At 37.6% G+C, this 22,263-nt stretch overlaps 1 protein-coding gene across 1 annotated transcript; it reads left to right on the plus strand.

Moving 5' to 3' along the window:
* Positions 1-12,108: 12,108 nt before the first annotated feature.
* PLEKHA1 (pleckstrin homology domain containing, family A (phosphoinositide binding specific) member 1) lies at positions 12,109-21,281 on the plus strand (the record flags this gene model as incomplete). Its single annotated transcript, XM_010193495.1, has 6 exons — positions 12,109-12,263; positions 14,804-14,860; positions 15,534-15,579; positions 17,559-17,656; positions 19,839-19,970; positions 21,138-21,281. Coding segments are annotated over exons 1-6 (618 nt in total), but the record flags the coding sequence as incomplete, so codon positions are not given.
* Positions 21,282-22,263: the final 982 nt, after the last annotated feature.

The raw sequence follows: 22,263 nt of genomic DNA on the forward strand, positions 1-22,263 counted from the left end.
ATTGTATGTCAGAGTGTTGGTGAAGAAGAGAGGAAGTGCAAAAGTCAGTTTTTTATTGACTGTAACAGATTAGCAAGAACTTGAGGACGTTACTGAAATGTGAACATATCTCTGTGTGTAATACAGGCTCCAATGTAGTGTTGGACATGGCCCAAACTGCCAGGCCTGCAAAATTCTTAATCTATTTTAGTAGATTTAGATTCCATCGATGTCTTTATTACTAAATGTTCCTGGTTATTTGAGCTGACATCTATCATCAGTGTAGTTCCTCCAGCAAAGCAGCAGCACTGGGAAGTGAGTGCGTGTTAAAAGTGAGAAGTTTCCTTGCACGTCGTGGTGTGCACTTTCTTGAATCCAGCTGTACGTCAGTGTTGGTCTAAACAATGGCTTGTGATACAACAGCGTGTATCTTTCTTGCAAGATTTTTTTTCCATGATAATTATGAACAATAGAAACATTCTTAGAAAATACTTACCGGGATTTGGAGCCAACTAAATCTTTGTGCAGTTGTGTAATTGCATGAAAATAGAGGATAGTAATTTACTTGAGTGCCAAAACAGGGGAATTTAGGTAACTGGCTTTAGCATGAAACATTTTTACCACGTGGAGCAGGTACTTCAGGTGTCACTAGGAAGCAAACTGAGAAGTACAGCAGTCGGTACATGTATTCTTTTGGTTTTGAGTCTAAATGCAACAAGATGCTGCTAGAAATGCTGCTCTCGATGCTTTCTAAAATTTTTTAAGGAATATAAATATCAAAATTTTAGAGAGCTTATCTGACACGTAGAAATAACGTACCAGCTTTAAAAATTGCCTGCTGATGAGGTCAGAGTAACAAGTATTGTTCAAGTCCAGGTTTTGAAGTCACTTCAATGCACAGAATGTCTGAAATGAATTGGAACTGGAGGTATGGCTGAGCTGTTTCAAGATTTTTTTTTTTCTACTCTTACACTGATCTCTGAAGTTATGACTTTGAAAATTTGTAAGTCTAAGATCATCTTGATACATGCCGTAGCTTAACTTTGTGAAACATTTAGATACGTCTTCATATAGGGCTCAGTTTTATAAATAACACTTTCCTGTTAGCGCTAGGTAAAGCAGCAGGGTTTTGTTACTGTTGAGGAAGGAAGCTTGCTTCATTGTCTCAGCACTGAGCAGCATTTTCTCCCTCCAGGGACTTGCAGAAGCATCTAGAATGTGTAGGTGTTTCTTTAATCTTGGAGAAGGAACTTATTAAGCTTTCTGGTGCAGAACTGTATGAGCCACTTTTAACAGATGTTATCTGCACGAGCAGGGAGTTGCAGGTCTGGTAGACATTTGTGGCATTCAACAGCTTAAACAGTTTTCAGGTTTGAACATATGCCTTTGCCTCGAAAATCTGAATAGTTTCAGGTATTTTATGTAGAAGAAAGGTGGTTCAATGGTGAGGCTGCTGCTCTGGGACTTGGGAAACAGGTTCAGCTCAGTGCGTTGCCAAAAGCTTCCTGTGTGGCCTGGGACAAGCTGCTTCTCTGTCCCTCTGTTCTCATACTGAAACTGCAGAGCAGTACCAGCTCTCTGCATCGCAGGGGTGTCACAGGGGTATGGCAGTCAGATTTTGGTGTGTTCAGGTGTTGTGGTAACATGGGTCATATATCTCCCTTGTGCTAGGAGGGAGAGGGTGGAGAGGCTGCCCAAATAAAAAGGTAAGGGTAAGGTCCAGGCTGAAGGAGTAAAATCAGAGAAATGAGGTGAGGAAGTTTTTACTGGAAACCTCTCAGCTCTGTTAAAAAGAAAGAAAGTTCTTAAAACTTTTAAGGAGTACTGCATTGCTTTGTTTATCTAACAAAATATAAAAACAGTGCTTAAAAAACCTGAATGAGCCAGGCAAAATTTTTCTGCTGTGATTGTGCCATGCAGGAAACAATAGCAAAGCTGTCCCTGTTCCTCTGTCAACTGCTCTCTTCTTTGGAAAACACTTTTAATTCTAGCTACCCGTGACATCCAAATATTTTAGCTAGCAATTTTGTTTGTTTGTTCTGGTGGCATCTTAGGCAGCATCTCTTAAATTCCGTGTGATTTATTGTCTTTTCATGTGAAAAAGGATGAGAAAAGATCGGTGTCTCTACCTCCCCACTCCCTTGAAAGGGAAAAGAATTTTCAGCCACCTTTAAACAGCAATATAATTAATAACTTTATACAGCTAAAAGTATTTTGTATTTAAAATCCTTCTGGTGGAAGATATAAGACGGTATTGTCATTGTTATAAACTGAAAATATAGACTAGACAGCAATTATCAAGCTTTGCAAATGTGTTTTTATTGTTGAGAATCAACAGTCCTGGGAGCAGTCTACCTATACTAACAGGTGATAAAATCATTCATTTAGTATGTACTTATTTTGATGTGTATGCTTTCCATGCTCTAGTACCCACCACATTTACATCCCATGTCGAAGAAAATATGTTTGGACTTGTTCAGAGTAGTGACTTAATTGAGTGCTCTTCTGCTAAGTGCTAAGACAGTTCCATGTCGGGTTTGTTGTAAGTGAGCAGTCTTCTTAAAACTGCACTTCAGAAGATGTTGTTAAATATATTGATTAACTCTTTAGGGAGTTTTATAGAAACAAATGGAAATTCAGGCTATACTAATAATTTATCTGGCAAGTAATTTCTATACATAGTAGACTCAGGGCCTGGATGTGCTGCAAAGTTAAGTAGCAGTCCATAAAGGATGTTCTTGCTTCAGAACAAGTTGCATACTCATGGGAAGTTCAGGATTTCCAGGAGTGTTGTTGCACATACACAGGCTTTGCAATTCTTGTGGAGTATTTCCGTCTCGCTGTGTACAGGTCAGGCACCAATCCTGCAAAGCGCCAGGAGCCCAGTGACCTCCTGCTAGCATTGGGATTACTCTGTAGGTGGAGCATTGTTATTCTCCATGTGCATCGTAATCGGTGCTTTGAGAAACACCAGTGTTGGTGCAGAGCAGCAGCTGTGCAGTCAACTGGTGTTTCTGTTGCTGCACAAATAGGAAAGGTAAGGAAGTTCAGCAACCAGGGGCATGGGCTGATGTGAGGACAATTCCTTGGGCTCGTGGCTTGCTTCCAAGAAGGAAGGCTGCTGGAAATGAGTTTTGGGAGAAGTTACAGAGAAGATGTGCTTCAAGTGAGGTGTTAGTGTGCTGGCATTGTGCTACAAAACCCATCATTGCAGATAAGCTTTTATTTTATGGAGTTTCTCTCTGTCAGGTGAGACTTAAATTAAATGTACCAGAAAGGGATTTTATTTTCTCAATTTAACAAGTATAAAAAAAGGAGGTGGTGGGGAATTGTGGGGGGAATAATGACCTGAAAACTTAGCCATTTGATGGAAGCTTAATTTTCTCCTCCCACCATGGTAATCATGTAAGCATGTGCTCTGTAAACGAGTGTTGGCTCATTACATGAGACAGACAAAGCCTTATTCTTCCTAAAATACTCTTACTAAACTTATGCTTTCTGAAGAGCTCCGAGATTAGTCCTAATCATGCTGAACTCTTGTGTAGTACTAACATTATCGATAAGCAAGCTGGATTCTGGAGGAAACATCAAGTCTTTGCAGCAGCAGGAAACCGCAGTGGCTTATGCAATGAACTGAATGTGATCGGTTCCGTAAAGTCCCACAGTATTAAAATAAGCGAGGTGAAGTCTTAATGGCAACAACTTTTCCCTCCCAAAGTATTAATATTGATGAACCATTGCATATTTTTTTTTTTATTCTGCACTGAATTTGCTAAGTCAGATCTACAAAATGAAATTGATAATCAGCTACTTGCTTTGTGTGCTTTGGTTTCAGTAAATCCTTTCACATTTTCTTGTAAAGGTCTAACCAAATATTCATCTGATAGTCTTCTTTTCCTTATTTGATACTCTAAATGAACTGAAAAATTAGTTATTTACAGTCTTTTTTTAGACTCTACAGTTTGATTATGATCATTAAAAAAAAAAAAGGCTTGCTTGTTTTGTTCTGAGCTCACTGTAGGCAAAATTGTTAAATATTGTCTTAAACTCGTGTTCAGACGGCCTGTAATGTGCTCTGCTACCAGGAGACATAGTATGAAATCACAGTTCACAGGTATTCAGCTATACAGAACTAGCTTTAATATGTACAGTTTAATGGAATTAGTCCGAGTATGATATTCTTGCATTTAAATTTTAAACCTGCCTTTGATCTATATTTAAAAGATAATCTTTTACTACTGCAGTGCTTTCTTAAGTTTCCCTCTTTGGCTTCTGTCCAATGTTTTCAGCACATTTTGGTGCTACTGAGGCAGATTTATTTTTTTAAGTAATACTTTCAGAATTAATTTAACACGCTCTTATGTACATGCTGCTCTTTCTTTAACAATGCATGAGTACTCTGAAAACTGAGGGAGATATTTTCAACTTCGTTCATTTCCGAGCCAGCTGGCCTTTTGATTTGTTGCGTGTTTCACAGGAAGAAGGTCTGTGTTTGTTTATGCTGGTGGGTTTGTACCCAGGATTCAGAGTGAAAATCAACAGCACTGGCCCAAAAATGGCAAACACTATTTTTAACCAGCCTCGCCTCTTTTTTTCTTTTTGTATTGAACTTCCTCAAGTCAAATAAGCTACACCAGGATTTGTAGTTGGATGGAGATAGTGTTTGTGCTTCAAAGTCATTGAGATGCATTTGAGACTCTTGCCTTTTCATATCTGAAGACAAGTTTGGGTTGAATTAACAATACCTGGCAGTTCTCAGAGTCTTCAGAGTGGTTGGCCCAGATGACACAGTTGCTAGTAATTGAAATGAAACAGGTTTTTTACTAATGAGTAACTAGTAATAAGATGTAATCCTAATAAGTAATGTGCTTATTCCCTGCTTGATTTTTAATTTGGTTTAGTTGTCATGAATGGAACAACTTCTATAGACTAATGCACTTAAAATTTTGAAGAGGCCCATAGTAACATTAAAAATAATTGTAAGTAATAATCAACTCTGCACCTTCATTATTAAGCACTTAAGTAGTCTCTAACTGAAATAAATCAGCTTTTAAAAACTCGTTTCAAGGATTGTGTCATCTAAGCCAAAGTGAATTGTGTTCTTCTCTGTTGTGCTCATCTCTTTGCTTATGTCTGATTTTGAGTAACTTTGTATTACCTAGATTTAATACGAAGTGATGAGAACTCTACTTCTGACTTGTAAATACTTTGCATTATTGACCATATTCTTTCACTGTCTTTTACCTTTGTTATTTTACTTTATTGCTTCGTAGGCTTGTCATCACTCATAAGTTATTAATAGATCTATCTCCAGAGTGTCTTTTATAATGGCCTCATTGCACAGGGTACTTCCTTTTATTTGCATTAACTCAGTGCATTTAGAAGGACAATTAAAATACTTGTTTTAGCTTGCCCATAACCATTAATAGGTGAGGGTTTTTTTTGTTTTGGCTTTCTTAAGAGATCAGGGAGAGAGAGGAATTTTGTGTCCTGTGCAGTGCATTTCCTCATTTCGTCATATCCCAAAGCCTTTGGCTGCTCTTGCACATACCTTAAAATGGAGGAAAGGGGTTACATTAAGTCCACAAAATACCACTTAAATTCCTGCAGAAGTTTTTGAGGAAGTACTGGTCTGTTCCATCGTGGCACTCCTAGATCGGTATTTGAAAATGTCCAGGGGATGATGGGGTTGGGTAACTTCAGAACATTTTCCTTGGATCTCCTATACGTTCCACTAAAACATACTGAAATTTTTACCTAAACAAAGGCAACATTACTGCAGTTTAGCCTAAATATGAAGAGCTTGTGCATGGATTGATGTCCTCCTCCATGGTGAATGATTGCTGGTTTTGGGTGAGCAAAGTATTTGGAGTTGAGAGGCAAACCAAAACAGCTGTGGAAAAAACCTTCACTGCCAGCATAGCAGGGAGGGAGGTGGTGGTCGGTGTTAATTGATTGCATCGTCTTTTTCATCTCAGTTTTTTCTTGCTTCAGTTTGAGGTAACTATTTCTCATTGACATTTTATTATACTGAGGGTCTTGGGGTGTTGCAGATTCTACTGGATTCAAGCTGTACTGAAAGAGAGCGTATCAAACTGTACGCTAATGGAATAGTTGGCTTACGCTGATTTAACAGATCTTCCTGGAAAACAGCAGATCAGATGAGTTTTGAAGACATAATGATGACAACTGAGTAACACTTTAGTGCAAGATAAGACTACTGGTTTTGTTAGATAATTCCTCAGTGCAAATGGTGATTTTCCTATATTGTGGCACGGTTGGGAGTTCGATTTGGTGCTGGGGGAACGATGTGCTGTTCGATATGCCTCACAGTTGAATCAGGGATAAGGAGAGGTCGGTGCTACTGGCACTGAATTCAGGTTTTTAAATTTTGAATGTTAACTTCTTATGCTTAGGAATTCTCTTCCAGGTGAATACTGACCTTTTGCAGCTGCATTTTCCCTTCTTCATGACCACTTCAGAGAAGGAATCTGAATTTAGGGGCAGCATATCCTGGAGACTTCCATTTCTCATTTGTGGATGTAGTTAAAATGTTGCTAATCATTTCATATGCTTCTAGAAAATCAAAGTCAAGTCTTCTCTGTTTAACAGAAGCATATATTGTCTGTTCTGCCCTCCAGAACAAAAATGAGTCAGTGAAGGATCTTTGGGAAATAAAATGACATGCTGAGCTTTTCTAAAACAGTCAGTCCTAAATTATCTTCAGTTGTCATCAGAATTGTACCAAAGTCATCTCTCCAGCTCTTGGATTAGTGTTTTTCTGTCTTGTGTTGGGTACTTAGAAAATTGTGGCTTTAAGGGATTTATGAAAGATGAGCAGAGACGTTGACTCTCAGCTGAAATTATCTATACGGTGTTACGCCTCTACTGGAAGGTTTTCGAGGGATTGAAAAATAAAGGAAGATTTGTGTGACTTGTTTTCAGAGCTGGTTGTCTCAGGGTTGGGTTCACCCCTCTGCTCTCTGTTATCCTGGATGTATGCAAGAAAGAAAGCATTCATTGCTTTGTTCTTCAAGGTACAAGCAGGACAGTCTGAACTCATGCCTTTCCCTTGGGAGCCAGTAAATGGAGTAAATGGCCAGTAAAAGAAATGACCAAGTGGAGAGGAGCTGATTTACAGCAGGAAGCAGCTGGTAATTGCCTACGAAAGCCAAGGGCACTCGGTAATGAAGCTGTCCCTGAACTGCAGGAGAGACTCAAAATTGCTGGGGATGCTGCTTACCTTCCCCTTGTGATGAAGCTCGAAATGGTAGAGCTTAAAAAGGGGGATGAGGAGGAGGGATGGGCATGACTCACAGCATCCTTTTATATTTATCTAGTGTAGTTTTACAAATGTTGATCATTTCAGAGAGATGAGTAAGCAGGTAATATATGTTTCTTAATCTTCTTAGCTAACAGAGAAAGAACCCCAAAGTACATCTCCTGTGGCAGGTTAAATCCAGAGCTCAAAATATGCACATGCTAATAGAGCAGGAAGTAGATGTGTTTTCAATTAAAGAAATAAAAATAATAATAAAATTATACACAAAGCTTGAGGGAAATACTTGTAAAATAGAGCTAAAAGGTATTAAGGAACAGCACACATCTTGCTGTATTTCTTTAGCTGTTATATGGATAGTGCAAAGCCTATCCCATGGTCTTTTTATTAATACAAAATTCCACTTTCTCTAGTAATCCAGTGCTCTGGTTTGTGCCTACGTGTGGAAATCAAGCAGTAGCTGTCAGAGGAGAGATTGGGCCATAAAAATGTTACTTTGCCTGCCACTTTAATAATCTTGTATAGACTTTGTGCTTGAAGATGTGGAGGCTGCAACCAAACTGCAAAGGAGATGAAGTCAAAAGCAGGTGCTGGTGTGCAACTAAAAATAGAAATTAATGTAGGAGAGTTTAAGCAGTCTGTTATAGATGGTGAAAACGAGATGTCTGTATGTGTCTGCAGGTTCTGGTTGTGCAGTCTTGCATTTACATTTACAGACTGGGAGAAGGTGATCGGTGATTTTTTATTTATAGTGGTGCCCAGGAGGCCGGGCAGCCTTTGGTTTGTGATATAAATGTTGAGGAATGTCGGTCTATGGTATAACCTCAGCGGAAAAGAGCGATGAGAGGGGAAATCTGAGAGATGGGGTACGCACCTGCTTAAATTAGTACAGTGCCGCTGGAAAGAGGGATGTAAGACTTCAAAAATAAGTGAGTCCTCCTGTTTGGATTATAGCACAACCCTCCAAGAAGGAATTTTAAGGAGCTGAGAGTTTTCTAAATTCTTACATATGAGTGTCAAGATACACTGCAAAATGCGTATTCAAAAATATTTCAGCTTCTGGTGGATTATGGCAAGAACCAAGAGGAAATGGGCCACAGGGATATTTTTTCTGAAGCAGCACTGTGGCATTGGCCCATGTCTCCTCCCTCCCCTACTCCCCCTCACTCCAAAATAAGATGAAGTTGTATGTAATCTGTTGCAGGCTTGATGCCTTCGGCTTTTCTCTTGAAGGACTCAATCTTTTAATAATATTTGATTCTAAAAGTGGGCAGAAGAGTTATTGCGCTGGTCTGTGCCGCAGATTCTGCTGCAGAAAATAACTAAGAGTGCATGTCGTAAGAGCTGTGAAATGTATGCAGAGATTTTTGGTTTATAATTGCCTGAAATAATAATTTAATGAAAAAAAAATATGCCAGATAGGATCTGTATTCTGAAGACACTTTTCAGTTGAAGTTCTGGTGAATTGTTAGGCTGGCGATTTTCAGCCAGATTTCCTACACCGAGGAATTGATGTTGGAGTTCTGCAATTCCCTTTATGAATCCGTAGAAGAAATTCAGTAATCCCTTTGTCGTTGCTTTTTTGGTCTGTCTGGAGTTGCCAGGAAGGGCGCTGTAGTGCTGGTTGTGTCATGTGCGTTCCTTTGCTTTACGAACTGGAAGAAAGGCACAAATTGATTTTTTTTTAATATGCACTGCAAATTGCGGTTCGTTAATGAACACTGACTAGAATTGGTATTAATTCCTGGTGGAATCTTGCCAAGTTGTGACGTGGTGGAAGCAGACTTTTAAAACCGGAAAACAATTGCATGATTTTATGTTACATTTCAATTTTAATACAGAGTTGCGGGGCTTTTTTAATCTCTTACTCTTTAAAAGCATCGTTCTGGTAGATGTCAGTAATCCCATGAGGAATTTAGAACTAATCTAAATAAAACAGCAGATTTGCAACTGGAGTTTTTAAATTAATGATAGCTTATCCTGTGTTTTCATCAGAGGAGAAAGGAACTGGAAATAGTATCGTTTTGTAGGCAGAAGTTAGGTAGTACTTTGAAATAGAAAATCTGTGTGAATTTAGGGAGTTTTCTGTAAAAATCAGGTTTTTGACAAGCAGGAGAAATTGTCTGATTTTTTTTTTTTCTCTTGTCCCAGGGGAAAAAAGTTGAAATATTGGAATAGTTCAATTTAGGTTTTTTGTATGCTCATAATGGAGCATTGTGAGTGTCGTCCTCTCACTTTTCTTAAGAGACTTTTGTTTGGAAACCTAGATTCTTCTGTAGGGGAAAATGCTTTGAAAATTCAGTTGGTTTTATTCAAGGATTCTTCATTGATTTGTATTTTGCTTCAAAACCAAATTTTCCTTGTTTCATTTTCATCACATCTGCAGAGAGCACAGCTTAAGCTTGCTCAGACAGGAAACCAGCCACCAATATTTGCTTTTTTTAGGCACAGGGCTTTTCTGGGCTTCATAAACTGTTGCCATTAAACTGCAATGGTGTCCGGAAGCGGTGTGTACTTTGTTGAGGGACCACCTGGCACAACTTAGGACAATACTGGTATAATTATCATATTCATTTAAATGAAAACAATGTGTGATGCCAAGTTCTGCCAACTTAGAGGTATAATTTAGAGAATTAAGCTTGCCCCTAGCTACAGATGCAGATGTGTTTATAGGGAGATTCAGTGTAAAGCGATCCCAGGAGCCAGCACATGAATTACTGATAAATGTTCATTACAATTATGACACTGTCTTAAGAGTGCTCAAGTGTTAATTTTTTGCTGTTACTATAACTTGGTTACAGAACTGGTCTTAGATATGCAATATTTATATTGTGAGGAACATGGCAATAAAATTTAGACTGCCTCAGCAAATATTTTTATTCTATCGAAGGACAAACTTCTAGGATTTAAACTGTTGCTTTAAACCCTAGAAATGGAGACTCCCTTACCTTCTGGAAGGAGAAAGAAAGGAGGTAGAAAGAAAACTGAAGCACTTAATGGAAGGCTTACACACATTTAAACGTCCTTGTAGCTGTGTAGAAAACGTCTTGCATCTCAAACCAAAGTGTGTTAACTTTGTGGGACACACAAATGCATTTAACTTTAGAATTTAATAGCTTATATTAAAACAACCCAAACCACTAACGATTTCAGTAGTCTGTCAGCACTATGATATTGCAATCTCTTTGATATTTTGCAAATACTACTGGATTGAGATTGTTAGATCTGATCCTTGATGCCACGCTTAATGTATCAGACTGGAGTTTGCACCAGAGGGTTGGTTTGGGTTTGGGCACAAAAAGATTACTTATTTTACAGATTGAGTTAAATGACTTAAAACTCCTTGCTGGAAATTCTTCTATGGTATCAAAATAATGATAATAGGTATTTTAAAGAATGTTTCTCAAAGTGGTTGAAACAAAATTTGCCTAGTACTCTAATCAGTCATATAGAAAGATAGCTGTAAAAACAAGCATGTATCTACATGTTTGTATATCTGACCCCCAAAAGTAAGTGTGTGCTTATCTGTGTCTCTGATTTCCCAAAATAAACTCTTTAAAATGTGCTTAACTGTACATTATATTTTACTATGGTATATCAATAGCTAGTTATGTACTTATCAGGTGTCTGCCTCACTGTGTGTGTATATAAGTATGTAAATCAAATAACTTCAAGCAAGGAAGTAGCGAAGGTAAACAATTTCAAGAAATATTAAAAAGAAATTTCCATATTATGCAGTGAAAGCTGAAAGTTGTAAAGCAAAGTGTGAAGTGCTGCTGTGAAGGACTGTGAAGCTTTATGAGGAACCTTCTGTGTCTCATGTTAATGTGTTTGGGTATGACTGTTTCTGAGTTCTGTAACAAAATGTAAAGAAGACTCAATTGTTTCCTGCTCTGGGAGAGATTGGGAATGGCCTGATCTTTATCATATTTAAATGTTGGTTTATTGCCATTTTCAGATGAGTATGCAAATTTATCTTTGGTCTTGCAAGGCTGGCTCTTAAGGTAAAATGGCTGTCCTTTGAAATAAAAGGAAGCAAAAAAAAAAAGATGCAATAGCCTGCAGTAAAACAGAGCCATAAAAGGTGAAGCAGGCAAAATGGGAATAGGTGATCAGCAGCACAGATTTTAATTTATTGGTTTTTTTAAAGAAAAACAAAAAAAGGCAAAGAAAAAAAAATATTTAAAAAAGCCTACCACCCTCAGCTTAGCACCATGTGGCTATTGAGGGTTTAAGTTTTGGGCTAGCAAGTGTGTTCACATCTCTGTGCATATACAACTTCATCCTGACTGTTTAATGTATAAGGCTGAAGAAGTGTCTGTTCTTAGACGTGGTTAGACATGAGGTTCTTTTTGTAGGAGAAAAGCAACATGTGAACAACGTTTCTAAAAGCATTTTTGTTGCATTTGCCTAAGCAAAATATTAAAAAAAAGTGTTGGAGAGTAGAGCTGCTGACAAAGATCCTTTCTTGCCCATGAAAGGCAATGTCAAAGGAGGAAGTGTAAACCCAACCTTATCTCAACTTTGTGCAAGTTGCAAAGGAAAATCTTTGATTTTAATTTAGGGATCTTGCGAAAGCTCATCTGGATCCTCATTTGCTGTTTACCACTTGTATTTTGTGCTTAGGGTGTTAGATATCCCAAGTATAAGCTTCAAAGATGTAAGGAAGACTGATCTGAAAGTTCAGTGGTGGTAGTGGGGGAAGCAGCTACGCTTCACTTACTCTGTAGAAGCTTCTTGAAGCTACAAGTTGAAAATGCTCAAAATGTCATGGGTAGGCACAGAACAGTCTTAAAATCAGTAAGGAGGAACTTTGCTGAACTTCTGTGCTTTTTGTTCTGCAGTGTGATGTTCAGGGTCAGAAATGCCTTATGTGGATCGTCAGAATCGCATTTGTGGTTTCCTAGACATTGAAGAAAATGAGAATAGTGGGAAATTTCTGCGGCGGTACTTCATTCTGGACACACGAGAAGACAGTCTGGTGTGGTACATGGATAACCCACAGGTGAGGTGTTCTTGGCAGTAATTGTCTGGCTTCTATCAGTTTAAACTTCTTCAGGTTTTTAACAAATATACTTAAGAAAAATGGGGTTTATTATTCTTTTATGGACCTGGAAGCTTGCAGGGGAGGGGTGAGTTAGAAAAGGGAAAACATTGTAAATCAGTGTCTCTTCTTTGCTAATGTGTGCAATACTTGAAAGAAAAAATGTAATTCATGTTTCTGTTTAAAATATTACCGATATAGTGCTAATAGTAAAACAATAAAAGCAACTGGAACATCAATGAATTGCCAGTACATAGAGTCTAAGTATTGACAGGAGAATTTGGGATCAGATAGGAATCTGATGCCACACGTAGATCAGTTATTTGTTTTGAATCACAATGTGCTCTGTTTATTTTGTTTTCTATCAAGTGTCCTGAATGTGCACTGCAGGTTGTCCTAGGCAGATGAGCTGAATCACATACTAGATTCATTATTTCAGGTCTTAACTGGCCTTTAACCCTGTGCGGCAGTGTGTAGTTTTCCTTATATCGCATGGGTCAGTTGACACTTTTATGTCCCTTTTCTTCAACCGAATCAGTCATTGAAAAGCAGTTTCTAATCATGCTTGCAGTTTCAATACTGCATGAATGATATGTGAATGCAAAAAGCTTGTATCTTTGTGATGGAGAGCATCCTTTATAGAAAAGCTACTTTTACAATGTACAATGTGTTTTCTAGCATAGGGAGAACAGATAATTGCTTAGAAATTGGGTACACAGACAGTGAAAGCAGAGGATCTTGGTCAGCTGACAACTGTCTGCCAGAATAGTATTGCTGCCCCATTCTGCCAAGACCACAGTTAAAATGCAATGGAGTCCACTGTTCAAAGGAACCGAGGAGAAAAATTAAATTACATCTAGTTCAATGACTGCGACTTGTGACTGAAGCATTCAGAAGCTCTTACTGAGGAGAAAAAAAAGAGAGAATTTCTGGACACGAGAGACTTCAAATGTTTGATCTCAATGAGTGATATGAAGCAGTTATTTTCTTCAGTTTCTTCTGCGCTATCACCAGGGCATGTGGGCAAATACTTGAAATGCCATAGAAATTGCAGTTCGTCTGAAATTTTAAGACTAATGATATTTGCGGTGCACACATCTCAGATTTTAGTTTAGGCTTTCTCATTTTTTTTCAAGTGTTAAAGTTCATGCACAAATGAAAGGGTGCATTTTAAGGGGCAAGCTGAAGCGTCTCAATTTTTGTTCCATTGCTGCTTTAGTTTCGAAGAGCTGCAGAGCTTTTGTAGAGCCTCTGTGTGGAGACCACTTTTAATCCTTGAAGCGATGAAACTCTTCATATAGGATGAGTCTGCAGTGTGGGCAGAACTTCAGCGGGCCCTTTGTTGCTGATAGAATTGCTCTATTTGTATCTATGAAAATCAGTTCAAGGAAATAACGTTTGAAAGTCTGTCAGTAACCACGTATTATTACCGTAATATAAAGATTATATATATGGTGTGTGTTGGGATCAAAATCACTAATAAAGTAAAGTTTAAATTTATTGATTTGGGTAGAATGGGAAGACTTTTTAAATTAAATTTCAGTGTTATTAGTCTATAGTAAATGTCACCTACTTCTTACCTTTGAAATATGGATGCAGCATAAACTACTTATTTGCTCATAAGGCACTTTAGCTGGGGAAAGGACCAGTGAGCAGATCCAGTACCATTCTTGTGGTCTTTGGGGAGGCCTGTAGTGGGAACAGCGATATTGTAACATATAGGGCCATTTTGAAAATAAATAAAAATTGTAATTGAAAAAAAAAATATATGGAAAGCAATGCTCTATTTAAAGGAGTAAAATTAGGAAGGCTGTTTCATCAGAAACACTTAATTAAAGGTTAACTATGGTTTGTAATGCTCAGTTGTATAGCTGTTGTATTCCTAGGCTATTGACTGATTGGGAATAGCAATGTCAATGTTAAGACCAGTGCGCTAAGCAAGGATGTACAAACAAGGGACAGCTCCTTTTTGGATTGTAAATACACTAAGGCTTAACTGCAACTTTAGGAAGTATCATGGGCCTTTCTTGCAATAACTTTAGTGTTAAATGATAAGATTAGGATTTTCCAATCTGGTTTGGAAAATACATGGGCTGGCCTTTGAAGTAGCTGACGTAATAGATGAATGTCACTTCTTGTCCCTTCCGCCTGCCCTTGTCGAAGCACAGAAGACGCCAACATCTGTTAAGGAAAAAGTATTCTTTCCGGATTTCCTGGATCCAGACCTGCAAGAGCTCTTTTTCCTCTAGTAAAATACATAAACCTCCGAAACAATTAGTGTTTGTATTGTTTCGAGCAGTCTTTCTGTTTTTAGTTGATTAACAGATGTGTGTATAATAAACAGGTAGTTTAGATCCTGTTTCAAGCATGCATTGTGTATTGTCTATAAAAACACGTAGGATTTTCTTTTTGTTTATGGAATTACTTGCTTTTTATGTGTAAACACTGACTGTGATTTGAGAATAACCTGGTTTCACTTTGTAACATATGATTTGTTTCAGAATCTTCCCTCTGGGTCTCCACCTGTTGGAGTCATTAAACTTACCTATATTTCAAAGGTAAGGTAAAATGTAAGACATGTTATTATGTTTTGATGCTAACTACCAAGGGCTGCTTCTGAAGACCTCAATTTCAGACAGTTTTAAAAGCTGCTTGTTTTTATTTATTCTTGTGAAAGATATTATTGATGCTGGCTATACCATGAGTACAGAGATGACAGTGGAGACCTGCTTATGTCATTCCTGGTTTCCTCCTTCTATGTTTACTTTGCCCCAGACTTCACAGTTGTCATCTTAAGGAAGCTGAAATTTTCTATCTCAGTTTTAAAGGGATTGGAGTGGTCACCTGTGTGAACCTTTGAAGGCAACTCAAGTGTTCCTCCTGTGTGGGGGCTCTGTTAAACTTTCCATAGTTCTTCTAGTTATGAAATGCATGGGGTTTGTTTCTGGCCAAAAAAGTTTTGATGTGAGAGACTGCTCTGCCTTCTCCCCCACCCTTGTCAGAAGTGCTCTATAATATAGCAACAAATGGCTGAAGCTGTTCTCTTACCATGGGTTGCACATCTTGAACTGAATTTTATAGAGTAACTTTTGTTATATCTGTATATCCTTATACCTAACAAGCTTGCTATGCTGCTAATCTTCAAGTTTAGCCACTTGAAACAGAAAAATGTGATATCTGATGTATATTTTGGATGCACAGTGATACTTACAATCTTAATTTCCCTACTAGGTTAGCGATGCAACGAAGCTAAGGCCAAAGGCAGAATTCTGTTTTGGTAAGTTCTTGTATGTCATGTGCATCAAATATAATCTTCAGAAATCTGAAACAAAGATTGTTCTGCAATTCTGTTACTAGATACAGCTGGTAACGTCTTTAAAAAAAAAAAGCATGTATTCACTGGTTCCTCTTTAGGATGAGGGAAATGTTGGCTTCTTCATAAGGAGTTTTTGTGGCTTTTCATATTGCAAATTAAGGAGTAGGTGAGAGCTGGTTTTCAGATGTTTGAAATTGAGGCATTACTAAGCTAATCAGAACCGATAGGTGTTTTCAGAAACATGGCATGCCTGACAGCTATGAAGTAATTTAACTGTTTTAATCTGTATTACTGATAAGAGTTGATTTAATTGATCTAAAAATACTGTCAGCCAATGCTCTTAGGTTAAATTCCAGCCTGTATTGCTGCACCAAAGAAAAGGAAATTGCTTGTTGTGCCTTCTAGGTTTATTGATACTTAAACTTGTTTAAATTTGAGTAAAGCTCAAGATAACCATAGAAGTCCCTTATGGTGTCTTTTTTTTCAGATTTTTCTTAAAAGTAATTTGTCCAGAGTTTACCATAACTCCAGATTTTTTTTTTTACAAGCAATTGGCATTCACTAAAGTATGTGTGGAGACTGGAATTGGCCTCTGCTCTGTTTATGAATAACCATTTGTTATGGCTGCATTCGCATCAGAATTTCAGCCCAGATGAAGGCACTGAAAATACCTGAAGGTTTTATGACAATTAGTTAAGGTGTCCTTTGCCATGTGCAGCGTTGAGAAGGCAGGTCCACTTGTGTAGTCTCACCAGCTCGTGAAATACTCGATAAATCGCTGCTGCGTGTAAGGCTTCAGGGTTGCTACACCAGGACCTCGAGTGTCAGTTCAGTGCCATCTACAGATGCCTCCACACATGCACCTGTAGAAGTGTTTGTCTTCGTTGGTTGGGAAGTTGCTGTTATCAATGGCTTGGCTCTAAAGAAGCCTTCATGCTGCAAGGTGCTGGCTGAAAGCTTTCAATATTTCTGATTTATTAAAGTGGTTTTAATACTTCAGAGGAAAAAATTACATTTATTGTCTTATTTAAATACAGGGAGTTGCTGCAGTCAACTCATTATACAGTTCTGTATTTTGAATTTATATTTGCATCTAAGAATGCTTGCTTCAAACCATCCACTTTGAGGGGGGAAGTTGACAGAAGAGTAAAAAGTATCTGTTTCTGGCATGTGTTTGGTGTTAGTGGTGAGCTGAAGAACTATCAGAAATCTGTTCAGACTTCAGCTGCTTCCCAGTTCCGGGAAGGTTTTAGGCACTGTTCATCCTTAAACTAATTTCAATATAGGTTTCTAGAATTTATGAGAAATACAGCTGTGGGGTTTTTTTATTGTTACCCAGAAATGTGTGCTTATCCTTTTTGGATAAAGATATGCTAGGTGTTGCCAGATAGATATATAAATGTACTAAAAATATCCTTTCTCTGCCAAGTCATTATAATAAAATAAAGTTTTATATTCTGGCTATTTTAAAGTTGTTTCATCCTGAGCTTCATATAGTTATTATCAGTACTGATTTTTCCACAAATTAAAAATAAAAATCAATGATGATAGTCACATTAATGAGTTTGTTGCAAAGGATAACAGATGCTGGTCAGAGGATTAAAAGGAGAAATTGTAGTCTTCAAGTATAAAACTTGGGGAAATTGAGAGAAGGGAAATGGAGCTGTAGAAAATTCTGATAAAATTCAAGGCTTTAGGTAAAAAACATTTAGCAAATTCTGTATAATGCTGTTAAATGGAGAGCTTAAAATATATTTTAGAATAAAGCAAGCCTGTCAAGTAGACGTATGTATCCTAAGATGACTTTCTAAAAAGGAATGCATCAGAGAGCTTAAACATTTCAACTGGATTTTTCCATTTGAGATCGGATCTTTTTATGATGGTGTTAAGTTTGCTCTTAAATTTCAGTGTTGTTAACTTTTCCTAATGTTTCTTAACAGTTATGAATGCAGGGATGAGAAAATACTTTCTCCAAGCCAATGATCAGCAGGACCTAGTGGAATGGGTAAATGTTCTGAACAAAGCTACCAAAATCACAGTAAGTGGTTGAGTTGCTACGTAGCAAAGCTTTCCAATGGTCACTGTCTCAAGATGCTCAGATGTAACCTTTGCCTCCAGTTTCTGCGCTAGAAAAGTCTTTTTGTCTCTATGGACAAGGCTTGGCTTGGCTTTCCAGAGCCAGCTGTGCATAACTGCCCCTAAACTTGAGTTTATTTTACTTTTCACTTTGGAAATTGGACAAAAATGTGGTTATCTTTTTTTCATAACAGCATATGATAGTTTCTGATCATTTTAAATTTTAAAAAGATACACATGCATTCCAGCATGCATTTGACAGCACGTACTGTCAGAAGTTTATATTTCTTAAAATATCATAAAGTAATGCACAAACACATCATCCCATGTTTCAAAGGCTCTCTCTTGGTTTCAAGTAACACCCATTCGAAGAAATATTAATACATTCTTCTGATAAGTTTTTTACATTATTTTTCTGGTTTGTGCCACACAAACCCACGCGTTACCTCGGCCTTTTCAGGAGCAGAAGTTATGGTTTTGTTTTCTCTCCAGTTTTGGGGAAGTGATGACATGAACTGTTTTGGGAGCGCTTTACAAAGAAAGGGTTCTGAGCATGGCTGTGCACTTTCATACTTATTGTCAGTAACTTGCTCATTTTTAGGTCATCCAAGGATGTTTCTGTGAGTTGTTTGCATTGTTTTAATGTAGCACTTTCGCTGGAGTTTTAAAAACATTGCTACTAATAATAAATGGAAAAAATCAAAACAGAAACACAAAGCCTCCTCACTTGGCTTTTTCATAAGGAGGACACACCACAACCAGGCTTGAATTCCTTCCAGTTCAAGAAATAGAGTGAATAAAGAATTAATTGCATCAAATTTAGTCTGAAAGCTGTTTATCGTATGTTTAATGTGCATTCTAAATGGCTGGTGAAATCATCAGTATTTTTTGTCTTTGCAGGAACAAGCCTTTGAACTGTTAATCTGCTCAGAGGCTATTTAGTATGCCCAATTATTTCATCAAATAATTAAGAGCATTCAATTATTAATTTCCATAGGAGCCTTACTTGCTGTAGATTGTAATCCTCCAAGACTCGTTGCATTTTTCAGTACTCTGAGTGCTGATAATTTCAGAATGACTTTGAACCTTTGCAGTCTAGCACGTTGTCTACCTATCTGAGTACTGGATGGGAACGCAGTTGTGAGAAGGTGGTTGTGGGTTTGGTCTGTAACCTTTTACATAGGAGTTTGTGATGGCTGAAGCACTTCCGCATAAAGCTGGAGCTGCAGCGTGGTGCAGTCTTGCACGGTAATGTGCTGTGTAAAGATGATTTGTGCTTCCCTTCTTTCTGAAGGAATTTGGATGTCCTGTGGAAATATCCAGTAGGGTGCTGGCTAGGATGTTTTGGTGTGAGACTCTTGATCTGTTCTTATTGAGGTCACTTTAAATTTATGGTATTAATATTAGGGATTAAAGGGGATTATAAATGAAAATGTCTTGGGTAGCCAATTATTAGTGTATTTCTTAGGTTACAGATGTTTGTTTCTTGCACAGACTCAGAAATCTGGGTAAACCTTTTAGATCAAGACACTTATTTGGGAAATTAAATGGCTGTGCTGTTTTGGTTGTTTTAGTTCCACATTTGAGAGAATTATCTAATAGTTAATCCTAGTTAAAAATAGGTATTTAGGGACATTTTGGGCAGAATTTAGCAATATTTGTAGGTTTAATGGAGACAGTGCACACAGTCTTCATGCCAGCTATTGGAATGCGAGTGCAGATGTCGCACTGGTCAGGCATCCTGGTTGAGAAAAGTCCCAGCACTGTGGCCCTGTGTTTATGGCCTTGCTGTGTTCTATGGGCACTGGAATGCCTCCAGGCTAAAGGGCTTGCTGCTGAAACTGAAAGCAAGTGAAAAATAAAGAAGTAGTTCTTCTACAAATGAGCAGTGCTTCTTGCAGATCAAATACAGCACTGATTTTTAGATTTCAAGATGCCTGGTGAAATGTTTTTATTGGTAGCAGTTTTCTTCTGAGACCTAAAGCATAGCCACCAGATTTTCATGCAAGCTATTTCTAGCCTTTTGCAATTAGAGAATATTTGTTAAATCCTGCTGAAGACAAATTAAAGTGCTGGTATAATGATGAAGGCTTTTTTTAGGTCGTCTTCTACTTTTAATACTAACAGTCATATTCTACTTTCAGGTACCAAAGCAGTCTGATCCTCTGTGTCAGATGGATAATGCAAATCGTCAGGTTGAAAGCCCAGGTGGAAAGAAGCAAGTGTCTTACAGGACAGAAATCGTTGGTGGTGTTCCAATCATCACACCTACCCAGGTAACACCTGTAAAGCAAATTTGGTAGAGGAAGCTTTGTTGTTTAAACGTGTTAGATTACGTATCGCAATATAGCTGTCAGCCTCTCACCTTGCTCAGAGGACTTACACTTTGATGTGCAACTTCTCTTAATTCTGACTGGGTTTTTTGTTTTGAGGATTTTATTACCTTTATGCAAGATTATAGAAAATGATACACGACTAAGGAATTGAGTATTGAGTTTTGCTCACAGATATTGGTTATTATGCCTATGTGAAATTAATTGCTGGTGGTAACAATGCCAAGGTTCTGTCTTTTTAATTGTCAGGAAAAGCAAGTGAAAAAGGAGACTAAGTCAGCTGATTAGATTTGCACTGTGCTATTAAAAATAGTGAGGATGACAGCAAATTGAACTATGGTAGAAGGGCCTTATGAAATGGTGTATGTGAACAAATAAGATAAGCAAGTGAAAATAAATGTGATGTAAGGGATTCTGGGGAAAACAATCCTAGTTTTAATAGAAAAGACTAGATTGTGAGAGAACCGTTTCCACTTGAGTGAGAGGTAAGAATTCCAGTCGCACTAAGACGACGTCATCTTAGTGTTCAGGAACAGTGAGGAAAACCCACAGATATTCAGAGTTACTAGGAGAAGAATGAATGCAGTGTTGAAGATACAGACCTCTATCTGTTTCTGGAAGTTCTCTGAGCTGGAAATAGTTACAGATTGGATTAATATAATAAAAATTACGTGTATATGCCTGAACAGCATTTAAAAATAGGTGAATGCTGATGTGTCTTGTGGTCCTAGAAATAGCTTTTTATTTGGTATAACCACCTCTAGTGTTTTGCCCTTAAAGCCGTCTTACGAGTTTGCACTAAATACCTGCATGTGTCTTGTTTTCAGGTCTGTAACGCTCTTCATTGAAGGTCTGTCAATATTGCTTGAGAATATTCAGCCCTTTCTTAGAGTAGTTCTCACTGGAGTTTGCAATTATTCAACCAGAACCCTTGGAGAGTCTCACTGGTCTCTAGAAATCAGTTCAAATGTTTTATTTTTATTAAATAAATAGGAAATGGGATTTGTGAACACGGGATGATACAATTATTTCCTGTTATAACTAGTATAGTTATTATTTGATCTTTAGAAAGCACTGCAAATATTCTGAATCTTCCTGCTTTTTTTCTAGAAAGAAGAAATGAGTGAGTGCAGTGAAGGAGGTGATAGGAATTATTTGAAACGGTCACAAAGTCACCTTCCTTATTTTCCTGCTAAGCATCCCCCAGATAATGCAATTATCAAAGCTGGCTACTGTGTAAAACAAGGAGCAGTGGTAAGTATTGGAGATCACTGTGTTTCAGTAGTCAAGAGCAGAGATCCTAAGTTGGTACTTGTATTTATCAATAGATGAATAATTAAAAAAAGACATCGTTAGGAGTAACTTCAGCACTACTGACAATATGAAGGATGGCTAAAGATAAAACTCACCCTCTAGTGACAGTTTGTCTCTGTTACTCTTTTCATTACTTTCTTCAGTGTTACTTTGTTGGAGATGTTTCGAAGAGGAAAAGTTGTGTGCACAGAGACTTTCACATTAGGAGTAGTGCACACAACTAGGAATTCCTCTGTTCTGCAGCTATGTAGAGATACTTATTTCACTTACTAGAAGCATCTACATTGAAGGAGAGGTTCAATGTCTACATCTCTTTAAAATCACTGAAATGTTTAGAAAAAGCTAATTTTTCAGTTCCCAGGAAGAATTGTGCAACTTGTCAGGCTGATTAACACAAGCAGAAATATTCACATGATGCCCTGCTTAAAAGCAGGAGCAGGTAGTTCACATTAACCAAGATACGCATGCTTCATGAGTCCTCAGGCTCATTTAATCTTGGATTATGAAGCTGCTTTTTGTAACATTCCTTTTTTGTAGCTGAATAAACCAGAGGCCTTTAACATACTGTCTTCTGATATTCTTACAGGATGTTTGTGTTGCTGAGTTGCTCCTTTCAGTGGAGATTGTTGAGAAGTGCTTATGACAGAAAATAGTCGCTTCTGGAAGTTTTAATTTTTGCAGTTTTCCAAAAAAAGAATTAATTGGGCAGAGCCTTGCAAAATTATTTTGGGAGCACAAACATATATATAAACAAATACATGTTATATAAAAGTATAAATATTATAAATCAATAAAGAAATAGGAGTTATGCAATATCGTGTATAGTTTAAATATTAACTATACTTGCAACTATATATAAGTATCTGAATAATAGGTGAAGTGTAAATATAGATGTATTTTATATATAATATATAAAAATATA

This window comes from Mesitornis unicolor, unplaced genomic scaffold, assembly GCF_000695765.1.
Source record: "Mesitornis unicolor isolate BGI_N332 unplaced genomic scaffold, ASM69576v1 scaffold20801, whole genome shotgun sequence".
In the NCBI taxonomy this organism is placed as follows: Eukaryota; Metazoa; Chordata; class Aves; order Mesitornithiformes; family Mesitornithidae; genus Mesitornis; species Mesitornis unicolor.